The sequence below is a fragment of the Apteryx rowi genome, unplaced genomic scaffold, assembly GCF_003343035.1.
Source record: "Apteryx rowi isolate R43461 unplaced genomic scaffold, aptRow1 scaffold_159, whole genome shotgun sequence".
Classification (NCBI taxonomy): domain Eukaryota; kingdom Metazoa; phylum Chordata; class Aves; order Apterygiformes; family Apterygidae; genus Apteryx; species Apteryx rowi.
In genome coordinates this window covers 1,371,834-1,384,531 of record NW_020447852.1, presented here as the reverse complement: position 1 = coordinate 1,384,531, position 12,698 = coordinate 1,371,834, and the positions used below count along the sequence as shown (strand labels likewise).

Sequence of the window (12,698 nt, the reverse complement as noted above, 5' to 3'; positions counted from 1 at the left end):
TTGAAGGTTAATTGGAACTTATTGTAATGCATAAGGTGGTTCCCCCTATGTGAAGAGGTACTTCGCACTGAATGATGTAACCAAGGTTAATTTTCTGTTATTTTGTCTCACCTGGCCCCTCCCAAATTATATAAAACAGAAAATGTGTTCTAAGAAAAATATTTCTGCCATGTTTTGGGTATCTGCCATTTTGTATGTCACTTTCAGTGCAACAATTTTTTTTTTTCCCTAAGTCATGTGCTTGTATTTTTTGGATTCATTTTAATTTCTTATATTCCAACATACAATAGCAAGCAAAGCAAGGAGGCAAACTTCCACAGTGTTATCTTCAGACATTCTGAAACCTAATACAAAATCTAACTGGCTGTTAATAATGCCAAGTTTAAAGATAAATGGTAGGCATATCTGTAGGTCGTATAATTAAACATTTATGTTTGTAATAAGAAATAGTGGGAAGTTTTTTATTTATTTATCATTATATATCTTTTCAAGTCATATTCTAGAATCAATGTCCTACAGTCTGTTCAATTATTCTCAGAAGAGCTTCTAAAGGACACAAAATCTACAGTAGAGAAACAGAACTCCATCTTATCTGAGGAAGCCACCAAAAAAAAATCCCTACTACCAAAGAAGAGAATGTTTAACCTTTCTCTAAAATAATCACAGAATCACAGAATGGTTGAGGTTGGAAGGRACCTCTGGAGATCATTTAGTCCAACCCCCCTGCTCCAAGCAGGGTCACCTAGAGCACGTTGACCAGGATTGCATCCAGGCAGATTTTGAATATCTCCAGAGAAGGAGACTCCACAACCTCTCTGGGCAACCTGTTCCAGTGCTCTGTCACCCTCACWGTGAAAAAGTTTTTCCTCATGTTCAGATGGAAGTGTCTGTGTTTCAGTTTGTGCCCATTTCCTCGCGTCCTGTCACTGGGCACCACTGAAAAGAGTCTGGTCCCATCCTCTCGACACCCTCCCTTCACATACTTGTACATGTTAATAAGATCCCCCCTCAGCCTTCTCTTCTCCAGGCTAAACAGGCCCAGCTCTCTCAGCCTTTCCTCATAAGAGAGATGCTCCAGTCCCCTAATCATCTTTGTAGCCCTTCGCTGGACTTGCTCCAGTAGTGCCACATCCCTCTTGTACTGGGGAGCCCAGAACTGGACGCAGTACTCCAGATGTGGCCTCACCAGGGCTGAGTAGAGGGGGAGGATCACCTCCCTCGACCTGCTGGCAACACTCTTCCTGATGCACCCCAGGATACCATTGGCCTTCTTGGCCACAAGGGCACATTGCTGCCTCATGGTTAACTTGGTGTCCACCAGCACTCCCAGGTCCTTCTCAGCAGAGCTGCTTTCCAGCAGGTCAACCCCCAACCTGTACTGGTGCATGGGGTTATTCCTCCCCAGGTGCAGGACCCTGCACTTGCCTTTGTTGAACTTCATGAGGTTCCTCTCCACCCACCTCTCCAGCCTGTCCAGGTCTCTCTGAATGGCAGCACAGCCCTCTGGTGTATCGGCCACTCCTCCCAGTTTTGTATCGTCAGCAAACTTGCTGAGGGTGCACTCTGTGCCTTCATCCAGGTCATTGATGAAGAAGTTGAACAAGACTGGACCCAGTACTGACCCCTGGGGGACACTGCTAGCTACAGGCCTCCAACTAGACTCTGCATAATGATAATAATGATATTAAGGCCATGATTTTTGTTGTGAAATATATTCATATTGGAGTGGATCATTTCTCTTGGTTTCAGAGTCATAAAGGAAAAGCCATTGGCTGTAAGGAAAGAGTATAGGAGAAAATACTAAAAAAGCCCAAACAAGCAGGTTGGGAATCAAGTAAAAATTATTTTAAAAGGAACGAATTATGTTTAAATAGTGTATTTCCAAAATTAAATTTATTATCATTTAAATACAAATTTCAAGCCATCTCTTTTTACTTAGTGATTTAGTGTAATTAATAGTCTGTTTAAATCAAGGCAGCTATTAAGAGATCAGCTCCTTTGTCCTTTATTAGTTTTATTCTTAAAACAGCCACAAAACAACCCACAACTGTATGTCACATTAAGTAGTCATTCAGTGTATTGCTATATCAGTTGTTCATGAATTATATATGAGAAAAAAAATCCTTCTCAGGAGATATTGAAGGAGATTTTGCTTGTGTCTACAAGCCTAACTGATGAAGCACTTTTTCTACATCATAGTCAGTTTTAAGATTCATAACAGTAATGTAGTAGCCTCTAGCTAGAATGAAAGTCATTCAGGATAGTGTTGTTTCAATAAGGATTTCACCAATATTTGTACCATTTTCCACTACTAGCTAACACGTAACATGAGGTATTGGGATAACAAAAAAAGTATTGCAATTTATATTGTTAAGAGGAAATGCAGTCTGGTGATACTGAATATGAACTTGCAAAAGATGTAGAAAGTACCCTAACAGCCAGTTTGACAATACTGAATAAAGTCAACCATGTTAGACAAATATATGGAAAATGTCTTCCCTGCTTATTTACCAGAGATAAAAAAGCATCAACTATTGATTTTTTTTAAACTGCACAATACTATTGTATGAGAACTCATACTAAATGATCAGAGACTTCAAAATATGCTTCAACATATGCTTCAAATATAAAAAAAMCCTACAATTTTCTGCATTTTTTTATTTTTGTGTTTTTATACTATTGTAGAGGATTGGGAGAGATCAGTCAAGGACTCTGGTGCTAAATATTAAAATAATAACTTCTGATAAAAATAATTGTACTCGATATTAGTTACTCGTGAAACAGTCTACAATGCATAAATATTTGTTGCATATGTTGTGGATTTTCTCTCCTGTGCGTAGCATTTCCTGGGCTTTCTTTGAGAAATAACCTCATTGCCTAGCCCATTAAACACTACATTTGTATGAAAAGAATGCACTGAGGCATTTTTCAGAGCAGCTTATATAGCTAACCATAAACCAAGCACRGATCAGTATGCCACATGCTGTAACTCTTGTGCAAAGTCACATGTTGATTAGAGTTGACAGGGAAATGCCCATTGTTAAAAGCCATCCAGTGGGAGCAGAAATGTGGCACAAAAGGGGTTGAACGTATGATAGCTGCCGGCCCTTTGAATGTAGTCTATACAAATGTCAGATTAGTAAAGCTGTTTGGGTTCGTTCGTTCGTTCGTTCTTTCTTTCTTTCTTTCTTTTCTTGCATTGTGCTTAGCACAAGCCAGAAAAATCTAGTGAGATGGTCATTTCCTGCTGAGTCAGAATGCAGCAAAGCTGTTTGAATGCAGTGGTCCACAGGAGACTGTTGTGTTTTCTGGTCTATGCTGGAGAAGAGACTGCAGTTTGTTTGGAGAACTAGAAGTGATTAAAGAGCTTCTATGAGATTTCTGAAGGGAAGTATTTTGATATGTTTTTAAAACCCTTCTTTCGAAGCATGGTTTATCTCCTTAACTGCTTTGCTGGKTTTTTTTGTGTGAATTTCTAACACTTGTAAATATGTGGTCGCTAGAAGAGATAGCACCTCAGAATGCTTAGGTGTATTTAGCAGATAATATTGAAAGAGCTTTAAAATTAACAACAGATCTGTAAAGATAACTCTGGATTATTTTACAGAAATAATTTTAGTAAATGGGATTTCCCCAATATATTTCTCTAAACAGAAAACGTAACATATGGGTATTTCCAACCAAACCAGAGAAATTGGACAACTTCCTCTCTTTCTGAGAAAACAGGCTGAAGGGTCTCCCAGCTGGTATATTTGCTCTACTAATTTTGTTCCCTCCTTTCCACCAGTTTTTGCCTGTGTGGAGAATAGGCATTTCTTGTCTTCCCTGTGAGTGAACCTTTGCAAGAGGTTCTTCTTCTTGGAAAGTAAGTTTTGCTGTATTTATTTATCTCTGTTTATTTTCTCCTCCTCCTATTCTCTAAATACACTTAGCTTGCATTTAGAGGAAAGTCTTTGAAAACCTTTGAAAATATCGCATATTGTGTAGCTCCATGGAGATATTTTATGCAAGTTAATTACTGACCTCATGTATTCATTTGTGAATATTTCACATACCACCTAAAATTCAATTCACAGAAAAAAATGTGTGAGATGAGTAGTAAAAGGATGGCTTGATAATCCTGGCAAGGATGATCTTCTATTAGTGAGCAGAAGAACAGATTTCCCATCTGCTTTGCCCTCTCAGCGTGACTGAGGTGTGGTATCAAGAGAGTTTCATCTGCAACTAACAGTTTCTAGCTTCTCATATGCATAATTTGTGTATGCAGTAGTTGATAGATGAGTGTAAAGAGTGGCCATAACATGCCACAAGCCATTCACCTTTCATTCTGTGACTGGGATGAAAGCCTGCAGTCTGCAGTCTGCAACCCAGCAGCGATAGTAGCAAGCTGATCGAGCAACCATTGCCTGTTCAGGCTTGTGCTCTGTCTGGCCATCCGTGCAAGCTTGCTGTTTTTTCAGTCCGGTTTTGTGAGTAGCCTCCTCTTGCTCTTCAAGCGAAGATACTCCATATGCTATTAAATCTGCGTAAGTCCCACTTCTGGGACTGCCCTGCAGCAGTCAGCTGGAGACTGCTGTCTTTTTCTGTCATCCAGTCAGGTTACTTCTCCATYGTCAGCTTTACTCCCTTTTTAGCAAAAGGGTCTGAGTCAGGCAGAGGAAACAGTAAGGTACAGGACAGCACGGGRATGGGGAAGAGAGGAAGTCCAACCTCAAGCAGCATTACGAATGCTAGGTGAACAGGAGTGGTGGATTCACTGCTGCAGTCCTTGCTTCAACAGAGCTCTTATTTATAAAAGACAAGTGGTTGTCAGACAACAGCAGATGTGTTTGTTCCTGGATAAACTGTGATGGATGCTGTTGTCATTGAACATGTCTAGTTTGTTTATATTTTGTTCTGAAAGCCGCTTTGCACTATGTAATAGCCACAGGAATGAAAAGTTCTGCAGTCAGATTGTGTTGATCATGGCAAATACATTCTGTGGAAGACAATAGCAGAAAGTAGCYAGGCTTTCTTCTAAAATGTATTTGTATATTAAATGAAAGAATAATTATCGTGGRAAGATGTTTCGCTACTTAAGTAACAGTCAGCCTGATTCCTCATTCAATAAGAGACAAAGCTCCTCAGACAGATCACATAAAGTGGGCTAAGAATACAGAAACATAGAATTGTAGGATAATTAGGATTGGAAGGGATCTCTGGAGGTTCTATTCCCTTGCTCAAAGCAAGGCCAAATTCCAGYTTAGAGCAATTTGCCCAGGGTTGTATCTGGTCAAGTTTTCCATAGCACCAAGATCGGGGATTTCATGACCTCCCTGGGCACCTGTTCCAGCATTTGACCATCTTGTGAATTTTTTTTTTCATAATATAAAATTGGAATCTCCCTTCTTGCAACTTATGTCTGTTGGTATCAAAGAAGCAGGGGATACACCTCTATCTGAAAATAAATAAGCTCAAGTGGAAAACTGAACATAAGGAGTATAGTTTGTAGTCCTGACAAATATCAGAACTTTAAAAAAATTAAACCCAGTGCTTTAAAAATAGATCATGGGACCTCGATTTAATCTCAAATCAATAGGAATTTTGTAGATAAATTCAAAGAGGCTAGACCAATATTATGATTTGCACTCAGGAGTTTATACTTGACTGTCCTCTGGATGTCAAGGCCAGAGAGAGTCAATGAAAGTTGCAGCCAAGTATTAATAAAAGTCCCAACATTAATGGGGTATTTGAACATGTGATAGGGAAACACCTTCACATGATATCACGTAACAAAGTGTCTGGAAGAGAAGAGGAAGACAAAACATGAACACACCAGCATGCTCCCTCTTCCTGAGTAATATTGCAACTTCTCTAGCTTTCAATGCACARCAGGCGGAAGTATGCGAATCACCACCTTTTTGCTGGGGGACCAGAATTCAGAGGGACAGCTGTTAATCTGTTCCCTATTCTAATTCCTTACTCTGCCTGCTTCCAGTAAATACCCACCTGGGAGATAAATGCAAAAGTCAGAAAACCTTAGACAATAGAGTAGAAGTTTGCTGACAGAGCAGATGGCCATATTTGAGAGATAGTGCCAGTGTGAGGTTGAATTTCATTAGAAATCCGTGTTTTTCCTGTATTTTTAGTAGGTCTGTGACTGGAGAACTTCTTGTGTGTATAGCAGGGCAGGATAAATTAAGTTCAAAAAGGTGTCAGTTTTCAATTCCAGGCCTGAGAGAGAAAATGGATATTGAGAAAGAAAAAAGGTAGAAAATTCCCTAAGAAATCAGGAAAGCAAAAAGACAGAAGCATCTAAAAATGCAACAGAGCTGAGAAGGTAAAGAAGAGATAAGGTAAGAATAGCATTAATAAGAATTAATGGTTAAATTTTAATTTTCACAGGAAAAAATGTAGAAATGCAGAACAGTAAGCACTAATCACACCAGAACACGTAAGGAGAAATTCAATATCTAACTTAGCCAAAGAAGAAGGCATATAATCAATGATGTTTAATACTGATGGATATATTTTGAAGAGACTATGTGAAGAGAAGCATGATGAAAGTAGCTCTTTCTTGTACATGCAGTAAAATAAGTTTGAAAATAATCTGCATAATAGCTCATGACAGAAACCAGAATAACAGGATCATTGCTTCTGGAAATTAAAGTTATAATCCCAATTTACTACTCAAGACTGCCAGAGTTGTGACTTCCTATTAGTAATGCAAAATTTAGCCACCTAAAGGGAATAGAATCACGAAAATTTTGTCAGTTTTCCTCCTATCTTTCCCCGAAAGTGCATTCAGGCAGAAATGATAAATGTGTGAGTAGAACTGTTTGGGAAGTGGTCTGCTTTTTGTGAAAACCTGGAAATATTCATTAAAAAGATAAACAACAAAACACAACGATTTTCAGTTTGGAAGGTTTCAGAGAAAGGTCACAATTTTCCATGAGAAGCAGACACATTTTCTGCAAGATGTTTGGTTAAGCAGTAATCTAGTTTTATGTCATAGGACAATGCTTGCCAGCCTTAACTGTGAAGCATTTGCATGTTAGTTATCCTAATTCACCTCAGGTATGGAAAATTAATGATACCCAGGATTTAAAAGTTCAGAGCCGTAGCTTTGTTTGTTGGCTTTGCTTTTACTTTTTCAGTGGTGCTTTTCCTTTAGCTTCTCACTTTTTCAGTGGTGCTTTGTCCTCCTGTAGGTTGACATTTCACTTTCCTAGATCCATTTTGTGCCTTCCCCATCCTTTGGTAAGTTAGCATCTTGTGACATTTATATATGCCTAAAAGTCATCTAGAAGGTGATATTTGGAATGAAATAAAAAGTGTTCTAGAATTGAATAAGGAAGCACAAAGTGTGAGCAAGGATAAGATAGATTGTAAGAGCTGTAAAAGATCTAGCTTTTGTCTCTTATAAGATGTTTAGCTTGTACATTCTGAGGACTGTGGATCAATCTTTTTGTGTTTGTGTTGCCTAACATAATGGAACATGCCACAAGTATAGTCACAATACAAATAATAAAAATAATGGTAAGGCAGAGATGGAAACTTGAAGCACTAAAGAAATAAGTTGGAAAAGGCAAAAAAAATTAAGAAAGTAGAATGGAGAGGAGGCCCTGTTTGTTTTTTCTTTACTGTGTTGTCATCCTCTTTTATTGCTGCATTGTTTGAAGTGTTATATCTTTGTTTTAAAATCCTGGAAGTGATTTTTTAAAAATAAAGTCACTAATAGAACCTATATTGTGCAGGAAGTAAGACAGATAATAGAAAATATTTCAAGCACAGGAGGAACAAGAGGCCCATGAAAGAGACATTACAGTACCTGATGGACAGCAGGTAAAATTTCTTGACAGAAGCAACACATTGCTGAAAAGAGAGATTTTTCTGTCTTGTTGTTCTCAAAAAAGGGACAAATACCTGAATGCTAGGAGTGAATAAAAATTTCCAAAGGAAGACAAAAATTATTCTGAAAGGAATCAAACATTTACTAAAATTAATAATCAAGAAATAACAGTTTATTGAAATACAGTCACTTTTTTTCATATTCCATCTGCCTGCATTTATTGCGGGCAGAGACAGCTGGACGAGGCAGCTGGAACCAAGTGTTGACCCACATCATTCACGGTGGCAAGTGCCTTGCTCCGAATGGTGCTCTGCCAGTGAAAATGAGTTTAAAAGCCTGCAAAATGCAATGCTGCACCCACCATTTTGAGAACACAAGTGCTTGAATTTGGGAGAAGTTTGGAGAAGTAATTATTGCTTGCCAGAGTACATAGTCCTGGTTAACGTTTTGTTTTTAATACATAGAGTGTTTCCTGAACTCATGGAGATGCAGTTATGTAGTAGGGCAACACATTTGTTTAAGGGAGGCTGCTGGGTCTGAAGGCAAAAGCACTGCACAGGGCAGGAGTGCAGCAGTGCAAGCGTGTCACAGGCCTCTCTTTAGCTGAGGTGTGAAACAGCTGTAACAGCCATAAAACACTTGAAAGCCAGTACAGCAGGAAAGTACCTTTGGGAGGCACATTGGCTCTCACCTAGCATCTACACGTTAAAGGAGGCATTTGTTGCATGCTGAAGAACCTTCATTCTCTTTATTGGCTGTGATTAGCTCTGTATTCAGCAGCTAAGTGAAGGGACAGGAAAAATAAGTTGTGCCACAAGCAGTAAAATTAATAAAGCCTGATGTTTTTCCAAATTTATGACATATGTCCCCACATACCTCTCTGCAATAACTCTAACCCTCTTCCATATCCACCCATAGCTATATTCCCCCCGGGATACCACCAGCTTCCTCTTACGTTAGGGCTGGTTCAGAGCGGGTGCTGGCTGCCTGGCTGTGTGCACTGATTGCCCAGCTCTCTATTGCCCATCAGGAGAAACGGTGGTTGTTATAACTACCCCTCCCTCTCCTCTACCCAACTGTCAGTTTTCACTACTTTTTTAGAACCTTAACTATCTTCAGTACTGCTGCTCCTCTGCCAGTTTCTTTGAAAGTGGACAGTTGGTTCAAAAGTTATTGAGAAAGACAAAAAGCACAAATGATTAGTTCTCATCTCCTTAAAAAAAAAAAAAAAGGTCACAGATCAGTGTAGATTGCATCTTCTGCTGAGAACKTCATGGGCTGAGGGAGTCAAAGCTACTCACAAGTCTAAAACAAACGTGTGCAGTGTGAGGCGAAATTTTATCAGCATGACTGCTGTATGTACCTCATATGCCACAGAAAAACCTAGAGGTGAATAGCCTTAGAGGAGAACACCTTAGAAGTATTCTTAGCAAGGARAGCTAAGCTTGTAAAAAGCCTCTTTGTTTTCCCTGCCACAGCTTTTTCTTTTTTTTATTTTTTTCCCCACAGAAATTCCAGATTGTCTTTTTTACATGGTTGCCTGGCTTGGAGTAAAGGACATGCAGTACAGCATCCGTAGCAGAAGCTGAAAATGGATGACTCCTACTGATGCTTTTTGACAGCTTCAGCTCCTCTTTTCCCAATTGAGATGGGTGAAATGAATATCAGGAAAAAATTCTAAAATAAGCCCAAGTGACATATTTTTCCATTGACAACTCTTGCCACAAGTCTAAAAACCATCAGAAGAAATGACCAGTCAACTACCAGAGGAGTCTGTGGAGTCCCAGAGCTCAGATGAGCTTGAGTGCAAGATCTGTTACAACCTCTATAACCTGAGACAGAGAAAACCAAAAGTGCTGGAGTGCTGTCACAGAGTATGTGCCAAATGCCTTTGCAAGATCATAGACTTTGGAGACTCTCCTCAAGGAGTCATAGTATGCCCATTTTGTAGGTTCGAAACCTGCCTGCCAGATGATGAGGTTAGTAGTCTTCCTGATGACAATAACATCCTTCTGAATTTAGCTTGTGGGGGAAAGGGGAAGAAGTGCCTGCCAGACAACCCAACAGAACTGCTGCTGACTCCCAAAAGGTTGGCGTCCCTGGTTAGTCCTTCTCACACCTCTTCCAATTGCCTGGTTATAACAATCATGGAAGTACAAAGAGAAAGTCCCCAGACCCTGAACTCAACCCCTGTGGTGGAATTTTACAGGCCTACAAGTTTTGACTCTGTTGCAACTGTAACCCACAACTGGACAGTGTGGAACTGCACATCTTTGCTCTTCCAGACTTCAATTCGGGTGCTAGTTTGGTTGCTAGGGTTGCTGTACTTTAGTTCCTTGCCTTTAGGGATTTACTTACTGGTATCTAAGAAAGTCACCCTTGGGGTTGTCTTTGTAAGCCTTGTTCCTTCGAGCCTTGTTATTCTTATGGTTTATGGCTTTTGCCAGTGTGTTTGTCATGAATTTCTAGACTGCATGTCTTCTTGATAACAAATAACAGTGACATATGAGATGTATTGCCATGTATGTAGCATAGTTGATTTAGCCTTTCTTCGTATTCTTATTTATTCTTATTACTGTCCATCCCACTAAATGGAAGCAGTGGCACTAGTTTTATGGTCCTTTTATTTCTATTTGATTTGATATTTATTGTCTTCTCTCTTTTTTTTTTTAAGCTAAACAATGGAAATAAAATTTATGTGCTGATTATAAAAGGCCAGATTGTAGAGAGGGATAAAGCAAAACTGCCAAACTTGGTGCCTGCTGCGCAGCCCTTATTCAAGTAAGTAGCTGTTTGCCTTCCACTGGCTTGCTCAAATGAGTCAAGACTGCAGGATCAGTCCCGGAAGAAATTAGTACAACAGGCACCCTCTAGGTCAAAGTACAGCATCTCTTCATCCAAAGCATCTCATGCTTTGAAGTATCTGTTGTTTCTGCTAGTGAATGAAATCACTTTCTTAATTAATATGAGACGAATAACACAAGTTACCATTGCTTTTCCCAATTCTTGTTACACCAGAAATATTTGTGGGAGACCAATGGTTATGGATTTCCTGAATCCTGGGCATGGGGAATCTAATTTTTTTTCCCCRTGCTAGACACATCTTCCAAAACACTTTCCCTAAACAGGGGCCCCCATTATTTCCCGCTATGGTTGCAGCTCCCTCTGAGTTACTCCTAATAATAAGTACTTTCAGGGACTCAGCTATGCATTTACTCTCCTCTAGATGCACTTTTTTAACTGTGCATCCACCTTGGGCTTCCCCTCACAGGTTCAGAGCTCTACAAACTTCCCCAGCTATCTTCCTTTATGTGTACCCTCCCTCTGAGCACTTCCACCTCCACGCCGTAAGCCCTCCTAACAAATTGCCTGACTGATTTTGTGCACGCCTACTCTCTGGTAGCTACAGTGGAGAATTTCCCTTAAGTGACTTTAGCAATCAAGATAGATCTTTATTCCCCATCGCTAGGAAATGTACCTTTGATGACTAATACAAATTTCAGAAAAATTCTGAAATCATTAACTGTTTTTTTGGAGGAGTTTTTTTTGCTTTCTGAGTTCACAGAATGAGCGCTATAAGGAGGTACCATGACTTTGAGAAGGATTCTGTTTAATGCATAATGCTTCAAAGTGTTGAATACCCAGAACTCCCTCTGTCACCAGAGTGAGGTCATGGCACTCTAGATGCAGCAATCAGTGTAACTTGACTGGTTGCATTCAGAGGAATTACTGGTTTGCCATTCTACAAGTAGAATTAGGCTTTATAAGGTTTTTTTGTATGTTTAGACTATTTCTTAAACTAGTGGAAGAACACAAAAATAAAAAGAAATATTTAGTGTTTATGTGCAACTAGCTCTAGTCAGTGCCATAATTAAAAATTCATTTTCCTGTGCACAACAAAATAAGAAATGAAAAGGAGCAGTTGATCAGTGCAAACAAGGCCTTTGGATCAGGCACAAGATTTAGTATTATCAGTATAGTGTCAGAGGGAGAGGGGGGACTGTTGTGTGAAGACTGGATGTATGGCCTAACAATATTCTCAGAGTAAACTGACTTTGGTAAAAATGAAAAATGCCAATGGGAAAAGGAAAGCATAAGTGGCTGTTGTGTCTATCCAGAGGACTTGAAGTCAAGCTGGTCCAATTTTTGTAGATTGTACAAGTAGTATCAACAGTTTTCATTCCTATTACAAACATAGGAAAAAATGTGGAGATCTAAAGGTCCAGCTTTTCTTGACACTTGAGTTTATAGTAGTGCACATACATATATATATATATGTAGACGCACATATGCAAGAAGAAAACATCTAGCAAGATTATAGTTTTCAAGTGTATGAAGTTACAGAGCTATGTACTGAATGGGTAAAGGAAATGTTTTAGTCTTTTCTGTAATCACTTGCTAATAATTAGAACTAAAATATTTTCAGAATTCCTAGAAATGACTATTCCTAAGTAATTGTTTTTAATGTTTGTGGTAAAGTACATGTAGTTAGAAGAGTTGTCATCTCCAGTCCTGGTATACTGCAAGGTGCGACTGATCTATGAACTCATAAATTTTAAGCATCCAAACACAATCATGTCAAAAAAGAAAGAAAAACAGAAAACTATCTGATTTTATAGTACTTCATAACTTTGAGAAAATATGTATTTGTAGTGTTAAGGGATTTATATATTTTAGGGTTTGTTCAATATGTCTGAATATAATGTATCTAATAAAGGGCTGGCTGAAAGAGGAAGTAGGTTCTGAAACTGTGTGACATATATGTATTACCTCTGCACAACATGTCTGCAGTGCTACCTGTTGTTTTTTCCTGGATGTCTTTTACTATTCTTTTTCTTGAGGTTAATTACGATTATCTCAGCTCCAG

The 12,698-nt window shown here is 39.0% G+C and overlaps 1 protein-coding gene across 1 annotated transcript; it reads left to right on the top strand.

Annotated features, from left to right (window-relative positions):
- The first annotated feature begins 9,391 nt into the window (after positions 1-9,391).
- On the top strand, positions 9,392-10,424 carry RNF182 (ring finger protein 182). Its single transcript, XM_026059531.1, has one exon. The coding sequence runs from the start codon at positions 9,580-9,582 to the stop codon at positions 10,315-10,317; it is 738 nt and encodes a 245-aa protein (XP_025915316.1). The 5' UTR covers positions 9,392-9,579; the 3' UTR covers positions 10,318-10,424.
- Positions 10,425-12,698: the final 2,274 nt, after the last annotated feature.